General features: G+C 36.3%; 1 protein-coding gene across 1 annotated transcript; it reads right to left on the reverse strand.

The window, feature by feature from the left end:
- Positions 1-1,777: 1,777 nt before the first annotated feature.
- On the reverse strand, positions 1,778-14,419 carry ANKRD46 (ankyrin repeat domain 46). The gene is made up of 4 exons (XM_075705536.1): positions 14,349-14,419; positions 9,227-9,569; positions 7,760-7,918; positions 1,778-3,394 (listed from the first exon to the last, which is right to left on the reverse strand). The coding sequence occupies exons 2-4, from the start codon at positions 9,535-9,537 to the stop codon at positions 3,178-3,180; spliced, it is 687 nt and encodes a 228-aa protein (XP_075561651.1). The 5' UTR covers positions 9,538-9,569; positions 14,349-14,419; the 3' UTR covers positions 1,778-3,177.
- Positions 14,420-18,098: the final 3,679 nt, after the last annotated feature.

An 18,098-nucleotide genomic window follows, 5' to 3' on the forward strand; every position in this document is an offset into this window, starting at 1 on the left:
GTGCCAGATCATGTCCAGTAATGAAATACCTGCTGTATTGTTGCAACCAGAAACAATACCTACCCATGACAGTCACACAACAGACCATCCCCTTCTACAAAGCAAACTACCAATATGAGTGAAAACAGAAGCCCTTGAAGATAAAAAGATACAGTACATGAACAAGTTACTAGGAGGCAAGATAGGTGTGATCTTGCCATGGAATAAACGCAGAGTAGCCTATGTGCATCCATTTCATACTCCAGTTTACCTTTACTTTGTGCTACCTTGTCCAAGAAGTTATTTTATGACACTGGAAAAAATCACTGCATCCCTCCATGATTGTTTTCTCTCTCAATTCCTTATTCCATTTTAGCTCACTAGTCTGAGAACAGCTTGAGACAATAATCTGTCTTGGATTTGAAGAGTGAATAGCAGAATGGAGTCCCTGGATCAAAGTATCTAGACACCACTGCAGTAACAGACAAAAGAAATCTTGACTTACAGGCAATCGAAACTGATCTATGTCACTATGCTGAAACAGTGAAACTCCCTATGACAACAGCTTCAAGAGGAAGTAGGCTAAAGTCCTCTTTCTGTTCCTGTAAGAAAGACAGATTGTATTCCCTGAAATCTAGTGTACAGGAGGTAAATTCATTCTTCAGAATCAACCTTTGAAAAGGAAGTCATTAATGTTTATAGATATATTGAAAGGCACAGCTGCCGTTTTTCAATAATAGAGGTATATACAGAACTCCTCTTTAGTCAGACATTTATCACGTCCTTATTTCAAAGAGTAGCAGTCATTTACACAGTGAAGTTCAGACAGTGCTTTGGATTTCTTTGGGATTAAAAAGTGACATACGTTAATTTGGAACACACATGTGATTTTTCAAACCTTTTCAATGCAGAGTTCCGAAACTGCTTATGCATACAGGGTAAGCAAAGTACAGCAAAGTAGGAAAGGCTGCTTAAGGCTCAAGCTTGGTTTTCTTGGTTATACTTTGTACCCCCTCATAGGTAATCCTAAATCTCGAGGGGCCTCTACATCACATGTTCAATACCCAAAATCTTAGATGAGAGACAGACAGACACAAACTGTGATTCAGTAACAATACTGAAAATAAAACACGCAAATCTAAAGAAACGGTGCTCTAAAACCTCATTTATACCAACAGCATGGTTGTCATTTCTCAGGGAAGGAACCTCCCCACTTCTGAAATGCTCATCATCAATGTACAACAAGCAAACAACAACAAACTCAGTAAAATGGGGTAGATTCACTACCGCTGCACTGATGTAATAACAAAACAAAACATACTTACTACATATATTTATTTGTGGCATTCACCCATACTGAGAATACAATTACAAATTATGCAGATAAAACATACTGAAAGACAACATGGTTTTTCAAGATACAGAGTATTATTAACAGAAATGTACTTATTTAGAGAAGTAAATGTAATTTAGGTATACTATCAGTTTATAGTTCTCTGTTCATGAATAGATGTACAACATTTCAAATATTCAAGAAGAGGAGTATGCTCTGTTTTGGGGGGATTTTTTTTTTTGTTTTATTTTTTTTTTTAAAGAGGCTTTCCTTTCTGCAGCATTGTGGCTGCTAGAAAAGTATTGTTTCATTAACCTCTAACTTAAGAAATGAGATAAAAAAAATATTCAGATGCAATTTAGAATGGGGCCCCACTCAGTGAAGCCCATGTCACACATCAAAACAAAACCAACAACCCTCTTCACTCAAACCCATAAACCAGAAAGAAAAATACAAATGGTAACAGAACAGAGAGATGTAGGTTACTTCTATCAATACTTACTGTAATTTATAATTTTATAAATGTTTGATGTTATTTTGCAACAATTTAGGAATGGCTAAGTAAAAAAAAAAAGAAATCGATTCATTAGGTTTGCAGAATTCATTTTGTTTGGGATTTTCAAGGCAATGGCAACAAAGAGAGTGAGATGTCTAATTGGCCTGGGAGAAGAGAATCTGCTTTCTTTGAAAACCTCCAACTTACTATGTAGTACCTTCCTAGTCTTCATAAAAGAGTATCTAACTGGTTCGTATCCCTAGGTTATTTACAAACAAAGGATTTTACAGCTAAGTACAGAATGGGTCAAGATTTCATTTCATACAATGTTCCTAAATATTAACATTTTAAATACTTTTATTCTGCATACTCAGAAAATAATTCATAAGCCTGTAAGTGCTGTCTGAAAACAACTGAAAGGAAAACAATTCTAGAAAGGAATTCTATTCAATCAAGTCCTCTCCACAAACATGAAAACAATACAATTACATGGTTCAGTCTGGTCCTTGTGGGAGGAAGAAAAAGTTATCCTTCATGACATATTTCACAATGACCTTACAGAATTATTATATACAGAGCAGAACACCTAAATCACTTTTTAACCACCCTTACAAAGAAAGGTTTGCTTAGTAACATTTCAACAAAAAGGCAAAATTTTCAGCCTAAGGCTGAAACAACTTTACTTCCAAAGCACAACAAACAGCTTTGTTCTACAAAATTTACTTCAGGCAGGTATTAACAACATTGAATTAATCTGGGGAAGAAACACTACATTGACCTAATAAACGAGTGATCTATACATTAAAGACATAGTAAAACTTGAACTATTTCTCATTCTTTTTATAAACAGCAGTTATGAAACTATGGGGAGGCATTAAAAGAACTATGACGTTGCATCTTATTACTGTCTATATATCAGAATGCATTATTATATTATTCAGATTTCTTGAGGACTTTTAAAAGAGTATTTTTCTTTTAACTGAAGCATACACAAAAAAACCCCAACAATAGATTTACCTCTCTTCATAGGGAAAATAAATCAAATTTGCTTCTGTACTAGGATATATTTTTCATGCCCAGGAATTTAATATTCATTATGAAAGGCCTTTTCTAATCATAATATTTTATCAGAGACAATTACCTTCACATCTTGCTTTCAAGTCAAGGTAAGTCAGAGGTAGCTTAGGAATGCTTTAGAATTTAGTGTTTTACTTGAAATTAATTAATCCCTCTTTCAAAGGGGTCAATAACAAGTACAAAAGGCAAACAGTATATACAGCTGCCACTGCCTGCACCAAGAGAATAACTCCAAGAAGCTCAAAATAAGATTAGAACAGGGAAAAGCATGGTGCACTTCTTTGCATTCGCTTCAGTGCACCAGTTCAGGCTGGTTTTCTACAAAAGGAAGCACTCCACTAACATAGTATGCTATTCCAAGCGACAGAAGAGCAATGACAATGATGAGGAGCAGCACCCTCCAGAAGCCCAGGTCTTCCACAAACTCTTGCCATGTCGTGCGGAAACTGGAAAGAACTCCTTCACCTTGCTGTAGGTTTGGATTAAGGAGGGAATGGCTTTCCATCGCACTATGAAGGATTAAAGTTAAAAATACATCAGAGCAAAAGAATGCACCTTTAAGTACGACAGTAATCCTACTAAGAGCAACCGAAACATGCTAAATTAAAAACTAAACCCACCTGCAGATTTATAGCATTGCCTCTGCTAAATCAAGACAAAGCAGATCAGGAAAAGACTCCTAACTCTAAAATCAATTTAGTTGAATGGATGTTTTATTAACCTGTGTAAAGAGAATGATATTTGTATCTGTACCACTGCACTGAGTTTGCAGGCTCGCCACCTAGAAGCCTTCAAAAGTCCTCATAATTCCTACTAAATATGGCTTAGTAAAATCTAATGAAGCATAAGCTAAAACCTCAAGGGGCACAGCTCTTGTTAATAAAACAAATTATGATTTAAAGATAAACTCTAAAATGGAAACTTTAACCAATATAATTTATATTCTGAACTCTGTAGTGATCTTTATTACTCTCCTGCATGTCTTTGCTACAGAGGCCTCTTCTCTAGCATAAAAATATCACAGAAATCAATAACTTTGGATAACAAGAAGTTCAGAAACTTTCTGATCTTCAAGACAAGTTGGTATTGCTGTGTTTTCTGCCATGTGGCATTCAGCAACTGCTTTGATGTTTTAACATTCCACTACCAATCCATCAGGCCCCCTTAAACTGTCAGACTATAAATTAGTGACTGGAACTCTCACTTTTAAATGAGAAACAAAAATAAAATTAGAATGAAACAGTCACCTTGACAATGAATCACCTTTGGAAAAAATGTAAGTTTTTTCAAATACTACATGGCTTCTTGTATCATTCTCCCAATTTTGCTGGTTTCACAATTGGTTTGTAACAGGAAACTTTCTCTGTTGCTCTATGAAAAACCTTACAAAGAATAGGAAAACTTTCCCATAGCTTGATTTCACTTATGTAAAATTTTATCCATCTGCACAGTCCTACTACTCACTTGAGTGAAATTACATACACAGGCGTTTACAGGACCAGGCTCTGACAAGCACAAAAGTAAATGGTGAAACCAACTACGTACACAATGATGTCAATAGCAGAAGGTAAGCACAGAAAACCCAGTTTTTTTCCTCCCTTCTAATTGCTTTCAGTTACCATATTCCTAGATATCTCTTACAGCAATAATAAAAGAAAACATTTCAGAGAGAAGTAATTTCCAAGTCAAAACTAACTGTAGAAAGGCTATTGTTCTTGGTGACAATAATAAATTGACAAATAACTGCTATCAGAAAAAGGTCTCATTTATGAATAGCACTTCTAAGATTACACCATGGAAAAACTTCACACTATTCATACGGTATTTTTTCTTAGAAATTACAGCCACTGAAGAATAATTAGCCTAAACTCCCATAGCTTGCTGAAGTATTGCAGCATCGCATACAGATGATTTCAGAAACTGCCTATTAAACAGCTTGGGTTTTTTGGTTTTAAAATATTTACCTTGCTGTAAAGCTATTTTTGCTTGCCTATAGCTGCAGGATTTAGTCATCTTCCTTGCTTATTATGATTTCCCAAGCAAAACAAAGGGTTTAATAAAAGACAGCCATTGGTGTAGAACAGAACTACTCACTCATTAAGTACTAGCTAGTTAATACGTAACTGCAGAGAGGTTAAGTAAAGGTGCAATGCAATTTAAGTGAAAAGATCACATGCTTGCTCATTAAATAGAAGAGGGTACATAGAAAACGCTTTTGCTGTTTTATATTACAACAATGATTTTAATTATGTCAATTAAAATCAATGTTATTCAAGGTATTTTTTCTTATTACAAATCACAGCTACTTAAGAAAAGGTAATGCAGCAATGCATCCTACAGAAGTTTGTGCCACATAGCCCAGACAGATGTTCTCTTCTGTTTCCAACACAACGTGGAAGTTCACATTTGGATGCACTTGTGGGCACAGCCACGGGTCATGCTGGGCTGTGTAGACGGACAGATTGTGCTGAAAAACAGACAGAGCGAGCTCTGCCTCCCGACAGCACAGTGCCACTCCTCACTGGGAGGAGTGCAAAGCAAGAGCAAAGAAATTTGACTTGGGAACCTAGCTTTGGCCTCTGTTTGCAGAGCAGCAGCAACTGTATGCAATAAGGAGCAGAAAACTTCAGTCAGAGGCTGCTTTTGGAAAGAGCAACCATTATTCCTCCATAGGTTCATACATAATGTAAGAGAGCTGGGGGGGCAGGGGACAGAAGACATTTCATCTAAGTGTCTCTAAAATGTGAAAATAATACTAAGAGGGACGAGCGAAACTGTGGAGGTCTGAAAAACTGTTACAAAGACATTATTTATTTACAAAGCAAACAGCACACAAGCTCACTTGCTTTTGCTGCTGTAGGCATCTGTTATTTGTTATTTTAAAAATAATGTATTTCAGATATTTTAAACACGTTCACAAACAAGCTGGGTAGCGCACTGTTTATGTCTCTGTGCCTCTCCCCAAGGAGAGCTGCTGACTTCCTTGCCAAAGCAAACAATATAACATTTACGAAGGTCAAATAGCAGAAAGGAAGCTATGTTCATTAAAGGGACACTATCAAATCAAAAATCAGAATTTGAATGGGGCTGAGCTGTTGGTCCATATGTTTAAGCAAAAACAGCATAAGTGCATTTCTGTGTGACAAGCAACTTTCAACAAAATTGTTAAGTCAGAAAGGTAATATACACAAATTCTTATAATTTATACCCATGTAATTTTGAGAATAATGTTAAATTTTCTATTTCAGAGCTTAAAACAGTCTCTGATGAGTGGGGTCACCTGATGTATAAGAATGAACCTGCTCACTGGGATCATTTGGCATGATTTCTGTAACTTTGTTGGTTTCACCTTTTCTGTTTACTCAACTTAGATAACAACTCCATCTATACAGCTTAATTTTCATTTACAGTACAGGCTGCGTACATTTTGACACAAACTTAAAAACAATTACGTGACAAAACTCCCTGTCTTTTGTGATATAACGTTCCAGCAGTCACAGTTCATGATCATTCTTAGACAATATAAAAAATTCCAAATTTGAATAAATTCAGTACAGGAGCAAGTATTCCAAACAACGTTGATATCCTGTTTCCAATATAAATTAAAAAAAAACCAAAACAAAACAAAGCAAAATAGTACTGTAAAGATCTCTTGCACTATTAATCTCAGTCCATGTTCTGTCATGTTTACTGGCAATTCAATGATTTCTGCAAGAGAATTAGCCTCCTTTGAAACTTGCAAGGCTTCTTGCCTCATCTAAATCCTACAAGAAGGCTGTCTTGGAAGCTCATTGTAAAAAACCACTCCCAATTTTCAATCAAAAAAGTATTTGTGGTTTATCTGTATGTATCCTTTGCCTCTTGTGCTATCATCATCTTTTGTCTTAAACCTTGTCAGCAACGACACACCTCTCAGCCTTCACTCTGCCAGGCTAAAACAAGCTCTAGTTGCCTCCTTTTGCAAGGAGACGCTCTGTTCCCTTCAGCACTGAAGTAATGCTTCTCCACGCTTCTTAAAGGATAAATTAAACTTTTTTGAATGGGGCTAAACAGCATTATAAAACATACTACACAGCAGAAGTTACCATTGCTTTTCACAACATCACTGACAGTTTTCTTTATGTAGTGGAAATATCTCATTTTGCGCATTGTAGGACTTCAGTGCTTTTTTCAGGGTAGCATCAACTCCTGGAACTAATACATCAAGCCTTTTCTCCTATATCCTCGTTTTCCACTGAGGAACTTCCATTTTACAGCATACTGAAGATGCATTTTGTGCTACTGAATCACAATTTATTCCTACTAATTTCCTCTCCCTTGTCATCCCAGGTTTTTGCCTATGTCATCCCAATTTTCCTCTGGGTTGCCTACATCTCACTTCTTAGTATCACTAACATGCTACTACTTTCTATGCCACTACTGATAGAAATTTCATATATGGCACTGTATAAAATCCTTTATTTAAGTTCAGATAGATGAAAAGTCTGCTATCCCTTCTTTGCATAGACAATCCATCTTATCGAAAGGACGTTAGGTTACCCTGTGATACTGGCATTTTATGTTTCACCCCATTTTCGCTTTGGCTTTGTGGTAAGTGGTAGAATATTTATTTTTGGGAGTCTGTAATGGAAAATGAGTAATTATATTTAAAAATTTCCACCATAAAATTAAATTCTTAAAAGTTCTTTTTTTCTTACATTTTAGATGTTTAAAGAGATTTTTCCAGAATTTAAAATTTGATTTTGGTTTGGTTTGATAATACCAGGCCAAATTTGATATTATCTGTTTTGAGGAATAAGCAATCAAGTCAATCACAAAAATCTAAAAGCCATAAACATTATTTCTCCTAGTAATTATTTTTGTTTTGTAAATACCTTTCGCTTTCAGCAGTTTGCATTGTTTCCAGCTTTGAGTGAGCTCCTCGGTTAAATCCTTTCACCTCTTGCTCCTCTAAAGATTCCAGCAGTCTAATCACATCTTTATTCACACCCCTTCGTTTTGCAAGAACAAGCGGTGTTGCACCTTGGTGATTGCTAAAATAACCCCACAAAAGGACATGAGAAGAAAAGAAACTTTTAACATAGAAATTTTGTAACAAGACAACTCAGCATAACACATTACAATTTAGTAAGTCCTCAGAACTATTTTCTGTTATATCGGACAGTAAGAAATTCCTACCTATACAAGCTATAGCATAATTGGCTATAGGAGAAAATCAGTATATTTAGATTTGAAATTGCACAAGTCTTTTTCCTCTAAATAAAATCAAAATTCCTAGTACTCTAACCTAATTGGAATCTCTGGGTGTTATAACAAAAAATAAACAGTAGATTCATGGCAATGTTCAAGATTAAGCTTAATTTCAAGAAGGAATTGTGCAATCTGGTCCCTCATAGCTCCTTTTCCATGTGGGTATTAGGACATCAGGCAAAAATGAAATAAAATGCAGATGGTCCCTCTGCTACTATTAAAATAATACTGAATAGGACCAGAACTGCCTTCAGACTAGGGATTTTCACCAGAGTTGTTTGAAATGAGGAAAAAAACCCCACCCAACCCACAACCCATAAGGAATCTGGTCTGCCAGATTTATTTTGCTGAGTTGAAAACATTAATGAGGGACAGGTGAAAAAAGGACAGATTAAAAAATTCCAAGGTTTGAAGTTACTACTGTTTTTTGCATGCGCTGTGAATATGCAGAAAGTTCCACGAACAAAATAATTCAGTTACTGCAATGAAACAGCTAGTTATTTTGCAACTTGAGAGCTTACATCTGAGCACTGGCATCTGACAGCTGCTGGAAGCCAGAAGGAAAGAATATACAATATTTAAAAGAAGGACTGAGTCACAGACTTTGAGGGAGGGGGAAAACACTGAAAGGAAGCATTGTTACCGAAGGAGTACGGGAATGAACTGACACACAGATATACTGTATTTTCTTTGTCTGATACAGTACATCAATTAAAACAATAGAACTGTGGTGGAGAAAATTCTTTTAAAGCAGTCAATGTGATTTTTTTACTTTGGTGCCAACCACCCACACCTGGCTGTCTGGCCAAACCAGGATAGCAATGTCATCAGTGAGGAAGAATTAGATACAGCAGCCCACACCAGCAGCTGCTATTTTTATTTGCTTTGCTTGTTGCACAGACTAGAATTGGCCTCTTATTGTTTTCCTGCCTTCTTATTTTGTGTTTTTAATTGATATCTTAAAAAAGTTGAATTGCACCAAATACAGCATTTCAGCAACAGCAGATTTATACATATGGCTCTAACGGCGGAAGACTAATATATTTTGTAGTATGTGCTGTAAAACAAACAAACAAACAAAAAAGACTTACCAAATATCAATTTTAAGTCCATTGGAAACTAGGAACTGGATGGTATCCACATGCCCACACAGGTGAAGGGCTGTGTTACCTTGGTAATCAGTGGCTAGTAGGTCAGCACCAAATTTATGCAAGAGTTGACAGATGTCTACATTTCCTCTGGCTGCAGCAAGATGAAGGCCAGTTCGGCCTCGGCTGTCACGAATATTTGGGTCAAAACCGCTCTCTAACAGTCGTTTGGAATAGTTAAAATCTCCATCAATGCAAGCCTGCAGCAGCGGCACATTTGTCTGGGAAGAGTCGTTTACAAAAACGTAGGACATTGTTCTGATTCTCTCTGGAGTAGGTGACTAACCTGCAAGTAAAAGTGGGAAGAAATGATGGTGAAACCGGGCAAATAAACACAATGCAAATCTTCGGTAGACTGCTCACGTTCCCAAACAAGAATGCAAAACAGCTTATAAACCAACTCGGAAATCTTCCTGTCCTACATACTAACTTGGTGTGCTGCATTCCCTGCTGGTACTATAGAAAGAGCTCCTTTTAGTCTTACTCACACCTCTGCAAACAGCAGCAAAGCTTTGTTATTACAGAAAACTGATAAGATCAATGCCACAAATGCAAGACAGGCGATTAGCTTTCAGCTAGTAAGAGACCACATGTAGTAGTATTGATATTAAAGGACAAAACACTGTAGATCAGAAGGGAGAAGAACCACCTTTCATAAATTGGGAAACTATAAACAATTCAGTTAACAGATATAGTGACGCTAACTCCAATTCTTACCAGCAATAAGTAAAGCTACTCCAGCGGGATTTCCACCATCTGAATTTGAACTTTGATGCACAAAGTACAGTTAGTTGCTGAAAATACTTGATTACTAAAAATACTGATTCCTTCATTCTGCAAGAAATATATTTTTCAATAGTCTTTGCAGAATGTTATTTTTATAGAGCCACAGATACACAAACTACTGAAAAAACAAGAATAGCAAGAGGAACCATGGAAAACTGAGTGTATTATGTGAAATTACCCACCTGAAAGTGAAAACTGGAAGTGGGTACAAGAAGGACAATGGTAAAATCAAGTACAGAGCTATTGTGGGTTCAACTTGAACCCGAATATGGAGAAGCACAAATGTAGTTTCTCTGGCTTAATATTAAATAAAGGATTAAGTCCTTTTCTGTATCAGGACCTAAAAGAGGAAGATAAATGTTGTTTCACCATGGATTTCTTAATATAGAATACTTCATGAACTGTGATTTAAGTTTTGCAGAAGAATATTTTAAAGATGAGTCAGATAATGAAGGTATGATGACACTGTGTGCTTACAGGACACAGAAAAGATGACTTGAAAACAGTAAGGAAAAAAAGAGAATGACCATGCAAGAGGATGGTAAAATGTGCATGAGGCAATGGTGAGAAGAAATGAAAACATCCAGGAGACTGGACAGCAAAGCTTTGCACTGCCTCAGAGAGGAGGCAAAAAAGAAAAAATAATCATATAAACCAGTAAAAATCCTTAGAAGAAATCTGAATACAGACATGACATGGTTCAAATGACGGGAAGGAAAAGTGATTTTACTAGATAAGCTTTGAATGGAAACTGAACTGAAACTTCCCTTGAAACAGTATCTCTCACTTGCCCAGGGTTTGTATTTTGGGCTGATGATGTAGCAGTGTCCTGATTAACTGTCTGAACCTCTTATTAAGACTGCTATACACAGATTTAAATTTTCTCATCTATATAAGGTATCCTTCCACACCAGTGCACTCATTCAGCTGGGAGAATGGAAACATGGCCAGTAGCCAAAGAATTCGATTTAAAACCTCTCCTTTTTTTGAGAGTTTATAATGTCTATATTTTATAGCTCTTCCCCCATGTTTTAGATCAAATTTAAGATCAAAGCACCTACAGAAGTAATTTCAAAATGTTTACACACTGGTCTGATTAACAGCTGTAGCATTTGGGGCTGTTGAGGTTAATAAATCATATTTAAACTTCACTAGGTTGTATGTCCTAGCTGGACAAATTCTGCTACATGTATCAACATTGTCTAGTTTCCCAGTCCAGGAATGCAGAACTTCTTTTTCTTTCTTGGACGCAGAAGAGAAAGAGATAGGAATAACTTCTACATCCTGGTATCTGTATAAGGAATGATTTTAAGCAGAGTACATTCCCCTAGGCTGCAAGTATGTTTTTAAGCACGTGATGGTATATCACTGGCTCAAGCAGTCTTTTCCACAATCATCTCCAATAGCAAAAGGCCAGTTCACTGATGGACTGTAAAACATTTCATGCAAGACTGGTGTCATTTAGGGCACTAACAGCTTGCTTATAACCCTACACAAAAAGAAAGGACTATGTACTTACTCATATTTCCAATGAGTATGTTACAAAACCCCTTGATGTTGCAAAGCTAGGACTCCCAGCTGACAGCAATTTCCATTTTCTTGCCCATTTCCCACCCAAATCATAAATGACATGCAAATTCTTCTTCAACTCTGCTAGTCTAATCTTTGCTGAGAAAAATATTGTGCCCAGTTTCTGTACGATGTGATTGTGACCTTTACATTCTGCACTAAATCTTCCCTAAAGCAAGAACATAAATCATTTAAAACCCTCCAATTATCAGCCATAGTAACAGCGTATCAACAGCACAAAACCCTACTTGTACTTGATAAAAAGATCGTGTTTTGCTTGTAAAATAATATTTGAGTGTTTAAACCTGTTTAATAAAACAAGGCCTAACACAAATCAACAACAGAATATTATACTGGAAGACACGCATGATATTTGAGAAACAGTATGGCATGCTCTGTTAAATGAAAGCTAATGTTTTATTTTCATACCAGACATGTATGTCTGGTAAAGCCTTACAGAATTCCCCACCACTTCACATACAACTCTGATGAAACATTAGCTAATAATACCAGAAAAAAACCCGTCACTGCCTTATCTTCTCAGGAAAGGAAGCACAAAGATTAGCAGTTATCAAAAAGTGTAACTGGAAGTAATTCTGATTCAGAATTTATTATCACTAGATTATTTCAGAATTGATCGCTGAAGTGTAGAAGACTAAAGTGAAACCTTAATATTTTACACTAAAAAAGAAAAAAAAAAAAAACCCTAACAAATCGTTCTTTCCAATGCTTGAAGATTGTGGACTAAGCAAATGCATTCACACAAAAAAAAAAAAAAAAAAAAAAAAAAATCTGGACCATCTGGTTTGATTTATCTTTGTGATTAAAAAGATTTTCTCTGCAAACACAATTCTATTTCACATATGGCTACCTAACCTATGCCAGATACGAGCTGCATACAAAGCTGAACTATACACCATCTTTGAAATGCCAGTTCCCAAATGATATGTTCTTGCCTCAAATTTAACCCAATTTAGCAAAATTTCCCATCTAACAAAACTCAGAAAAAAACTACAATAGTCGACTTAATTAGATATTTTTGAATAAACAAACTGTGGTTACATTTCTGTCCACACTACGTATCCAAAAGCGTATTGCTATAATGAATACCTAATACAGTGGATTTAGAAACAAAATTCCAAAGCATTAGCCATTCTCTTTAAATTGCTTCTGAAAGGTGAAACAGATAACAACTCTGAATCTGCCTAAAAGCTGGTACACCTACCATTAAGCATTAATGTCACAGGCACAAATTAGGACAGACTTGCATTAGTAACAAGACATAAAAGTACTGCAAAATGAGCATTCTGAATATCCCTATAGATTACTACTACTGGAGTTAAACCTAATTTGGTTCAGTAAATTACTCCTTCTAAAAATGCATCACTATCTACTGAAAACTTATCTTTTAAATTGTAATTTTGTTTAAAAAAAAAGTTTTTCTGTTAATAACTTGGCACTTCGATAGAAAATTAGTTTTGCGGAAAAAAGTAAATTCAAAGACGGACTCCCAAGCAAGAAGGATTCCCATTAGAAAGGCATAATATAAGAATACATTTTCCCTAAATTTATACAACATGGATGTAGCCTGAGCACAGTGTACTTTTATTAATAATTTTAGAAATCATGCTGTAAGCCACTTCTTCAATAACATGTGGGCTAGTACAGGATAAGAAAATGTAACTGAACTGTTGTTTCCAAAAGGAATGCTTATATTAAATGATTCTGTAAGAATAGTTTACTTTATTAGAAGTCAGTTGTCTCTCACTGTGCTGCATACAATGGTAACTCAGTGTCACACGCTGATCTATTGTATAACACGTTCATACCTGCAGAAGCCAGGAGTGAGCTTGAATAATTCAAACCATAGAGCTAGATGCAAGTTCTGTCACTTCTTAAACTAGTCCTAAATTTGCACTAACCATGGACAGTTTTATTTTACAGTAAATATATACTGCTGTCTCTGCCTTCTCAGTAAATTCAACAGTTACCAAATAGCTCCAGGAAAAGGAGAGAATGGCTAGATTGTGAGACAGAATCACTAATGGGACCAGTCTCTCCACTACAAAAATATTAATGAACCCGACAAGTTGTAATTAATCACCCAGTCACTGCTACATAGGATATACCAGTTCTGCAAAACCACAGTATTTCCAAGAACATTCAGGAAAACTGAAGTAAATACCCCTATTTTAAAACAACACGTCAGGACAATGGAACAATATCACATTGCTCAGCACTTGAGACTTCTCAATATTAATACACACCTTGACATCTGGAACCTAAGCATCAGTAAGACTACTACTAGAGCAACTGCCACCACCAAGAAACAGAAACTAGAACAAAACCAAGAAAAAGTAACATCCCCCACCCCACACTAGCAAAACACACAATATGCGTTACTTGCAAAATCTGCATTTTCCAATTCCCCCATGGCAAACAGCTTCCTCTTTCTGTAATGCACTTTGAGAGTACTTCAGTGGCAGTGGCTTGCAGAGCTCTTCCTCTTCAGTCTTTAAATGAATGAAAAACACTCTGGAACTTTGCTTAAACTGTAAGCCCATGATCTCTTGAAGGCAAAGTCTCCTGGTCAAATGGGACTGTTCCCTTAAAAACACTATGTGAACGTAAGCTCTCTTTGGATATACAAGATAAAATTTTTTAAAAGGTGTCATTTAGTAATTAAAAAACTAAAACAAAACCACATTACCTTGCTTGTGTATCCTCTGAACACTGATCAGATGTTGAAATGTAAACCCAGCAATATGATTCTCTTTCCCTTTCTAGGTAGCCTGAGGAAGAAAATCCTTGGTAAGTTTTCATACACACTTATATTTATGTGTAAGTTACTGAGAAGTCATTTAACTGAGTAAGTGTTATATTTAGTAAAAAATCATGATCAATTGTCATTTCTGTTTAGGAAAGAACCCCATTACCTACATCAAGTTCCACTGAGAGCTCTGTATCTTCTATTAAAAACCTTTATCTATTCAGTCCAATTGGAACAGAGTTTTATTGCTCCACTAATATGGATCTGCTGCTAAAAGCAGCATCTCAGATTCAGTACAGCATGGTGTCTGTTGTGGCTTTTTTTTTTTTTTCCTCACACAGCTGTATTTTGCAACATTCTCCCTTCCTAACTTTAGTTATTTTTTCAACAGTTTCTGGATTCAAGGTATCACAGCAGGTTCCTAAGTCCTACCTCTCCTTTCACATCTCTAGCCAGACACATGGGTAAGCGGTAATACAAGAACATTATTTATGCCATTTGTTTTCAGTCATTCCCATTCCCTTCTGCAGACATGCGACATACAGGTATATTCTCTCGATGTCAGGACCATCCTGTAAGTACAAACTTTGGTGTACTGCACATACATAGTCCTTTGTACGTACAGGCTACAAAGTAAGTACTTCATGAAAAAAACAGAGTAATTATTGCTGCTCTTTTACAGATCAGCAGACAACAGCACTGAGAAACAGGGAGCTTTGCTCTTCATTGTACAGTATATCAACATTACAAGACAAAAAATAAACACGATCTCAAATGCCAATCTGGGGTTGCAGAATGCTTCCCCAGACAATCTAGTACATGCATTGTGTATTAATGTACACAAAACAAGGGAACAATAGGAAAGAGATCATTCTTTTAAAACACCTTTATTGACAAGCAGATTGACAAACATTTTATCCTTACTACACTTAACTGGTAATTCAGTTGTAATACACGTTTCAGTGCACTTCTCTCAAACATACATTTAAGTATTTTTGAACCTTGCTCATTTTTCATTCTTTTTCTGCAAAAGAACTGTGTAGGATGAAAGGCAATTTACAGATTTCTTCAAATCATCTGTAACTTTAATTCCCCACAATTGGCTCAGGTAAATCAGTAAATTAAACTGCAGTACTTCCCTGATCATTGTGGTCAGTTTGAATACATCTTCTTTTATTGAATCACTTACATTGGTCACAATTATCAATCTCTTCACAAACCTTTACTCAAATTCTGTCTTTGTTTCTGCTGGGAACATGTAGGGTGCTAATGTATGCTGGTCAAGAAAATATTAAAGCTCATTGCACATGGTTGTTTTGTTGGTTTATTTGTTTGGCTTTTTTAACAGACTAGAGAAAATTCGTTCCACTCCTAATGAAGCGTCTCTGTTTAAATTTGCTGCAGACCTTGAAGCAGCCTTCTGGAAAAGACGACAACAGTAACTGAGCAAGAAGGGATGGTTCATAAGTGGGCGGCCGCAAGCTGGCAAAGCAGGTACAGCACTCGTGTCTGGGTGAACACCGCCGCCACGTGGACTGACAAATTTCTGTCTGACTGACGTCCGTGGGCTGGTGGGTAACCCTGCACTCACACAGACCAATTTTTCTACATTTTGTGGTGTTTTCTACGTTTCTGAGAAGGAAATCATGGAAGGCCTGAAAATAAGATTTTATAAAACCTGGTGAAAAATAGTTCTGAAACCCAAACTGCTACCCCCTTGTGGTACAAACAGCAATCTCGTTTAAGCTCTGATCCTGTATTAGTGAAATGAGGACTTCGGTATGAGGCTTGAGTTCTGAAGACAAAGGTATTTCCTTTAAAAAAGTATACATTTATGCCTGTTTCCTAAAAAAAACCCCAAAACTAAAACCAAAACACCCCGCACCCCCCTCCCCCAAAAAAGCCCAGTCCTTACCCAGACAAACAAGAAGTCTGAGATGACAAGTTTACTAAAACGGGGAAAACTGTCTGTGGCCAGCAGGAATCATCAGCAGTCAGAGCTTAGTCAGCTTACTCCAGCAATAAAGCAAACTAAGAACCAAGAACCTGTCACTAAACCGCTTATTATTATACAGTCCGTATTTTCTTACTTTATTTCTTATAATGTATATAATAGCTTGTATGCTCTTAGTCATATGTAACCTTGATGACATGGCCTTAGTAATATATGCAGCATCAAATCCAGCTTAACAGCTAGTGAAGAGAAGCAGGTCACTTTAAAAAGCAGACAACTCCTAAATTTCTAAGTCATTTATATATAACTGTATGTTTGACCTTACCTTTAAAATACTGCTCTGCTTGTTCATTAGTTTATTATTTTATATCAACAAATAATACCAACGATAAGACAGCTAACGCTGTCACATACACAACTCTTACTATGACTGCTGGATACAGATATTTCTGCTCAGAATTTTCATGTTCACACAGTAAATCATTAAACCAGTTTATCAAAGCCAAATAGTTAACTGATATATCTACTTCTTTCAAATATTCTATATTTCTATCAATACAGCATGACTTTAAATACTTAATCGTATCATGTTGGATCACATTATAGAATCATAGAATCGTTTAGGTTAGAAAAGGCCTTTAAGATCATCAAGTCAAATCATTAACCTAGCATTAGCAAGTCCACTACTAAACCAGTTAAGGGTAGAGTAATAATTAATTTCATGTTTCCTGGCATGTGACATGGTAAGATGAAATGGTAAAGCTATTAAGGTTGTATTTCTAATTTTATATATATATATATATATATGCTATTTTTCATTAATAGTTACTTCACGATGCTTAGGCTCAGAAAACTTCTCCATGTAGGCAAACCTGTAGTACTAGCTTCTGCCCAACACTGTGTTTTAAAGGATTGAAGGGGGTAAATTAGCAGTCTAGAGGCTCTATGGACAACTGGCAAGTCTGAGGAGAATCAGGGGGACCACCCTTAAGCTCCTGATCTGCACAGAGGCTGGAATTGACCAAAAATGTAATGGAAGATGGTTGGAAAAACATGAAATGGATTTTAAACTGTAATTACGGAACCTGCAGGTGAGGTAGCTCAAATGATGTTTGCCAATTGCATCAATGGATCCTGCTGAGCCTAGAAACAAAAGACATCACTTGTATGGGGAAAACTTTCACCTTTAGATAACTTAGTAAAAGCTAGTAACTTATCTGTAAAAGGCTTGGTATTCAACATGAAAGCTGGTGTCCAGACAATGAAGAGCAATACCACACAGGGTGTTTGAGGATTAATGGATTAACCATGGATTAACACAATGGCATGACAAGATTCTTTGGTTTGTTCTTCACTTGTTTCCCAGTAATATTTACTATCTGATTCACCTTCTTGACTCCTGCTGAACATTGTGGTTACATTTTCATGGAACCATTCATCATAACTACAAAATACCGCTCATTACCGAGAGCCCAGTATTTCATATGGGAAGTTAGGATTCTTTTTATGCTATCTGAATCACTCTACCTACACTGAATTCGTGTGCCATTACGTTGTATTATCCAGTTACAGAGTCTTACAGGGCCCTTCTGCAGCTCTTCATAGTTGACCTTATCTTTCCACCCATGTCATGAACAAACACTATCACCTTGTGCTCGCTACCTTTTCTAGGCTATTCATGGAAATGCTAACAGTTCAGAATCCAGAACTGAACCCTGCAGAACTAAAATTGTTCC

The sequence above is a fragment of the Pelecanus crispus genome, chromosome 2 (assembly GCF_030463565.1).
Source record: "Pelecanus crispus isolate bPelCri1 chromosome 2, bPelCri1.pri, whole genome shotgun sequence".
Taxonomy (NCBI): Eukaryota; Metazoa; Chordata; class Aves; order Pelecaniformes; family Pelecanidae; genus Pelecanus; species Pelecanus crispus.

Coding starts and splice junctions, on each gene's coding strand:
- ANKRD46 (XM_075705536.1), bottom strand. CDS start 9,537: ATGTCCTACGTTTTTGTAAACGACTCTTCCCAGACAAATGTGCCGCTG. Junction 7,919..9,226: donor GGACTTAAAATTGATATTTG/GTAAGTCTTTTT, acceptor GGGTTATTTTAG/CAATCACCAAGGTGCAACAC. Junction 3,395..7,759: donor CAAACTGCTGAAAGCGAAAG/GTATTTACAAAA, acceptor AATCCTTCATAG/TGCGATGGAAAGCCATTCCC.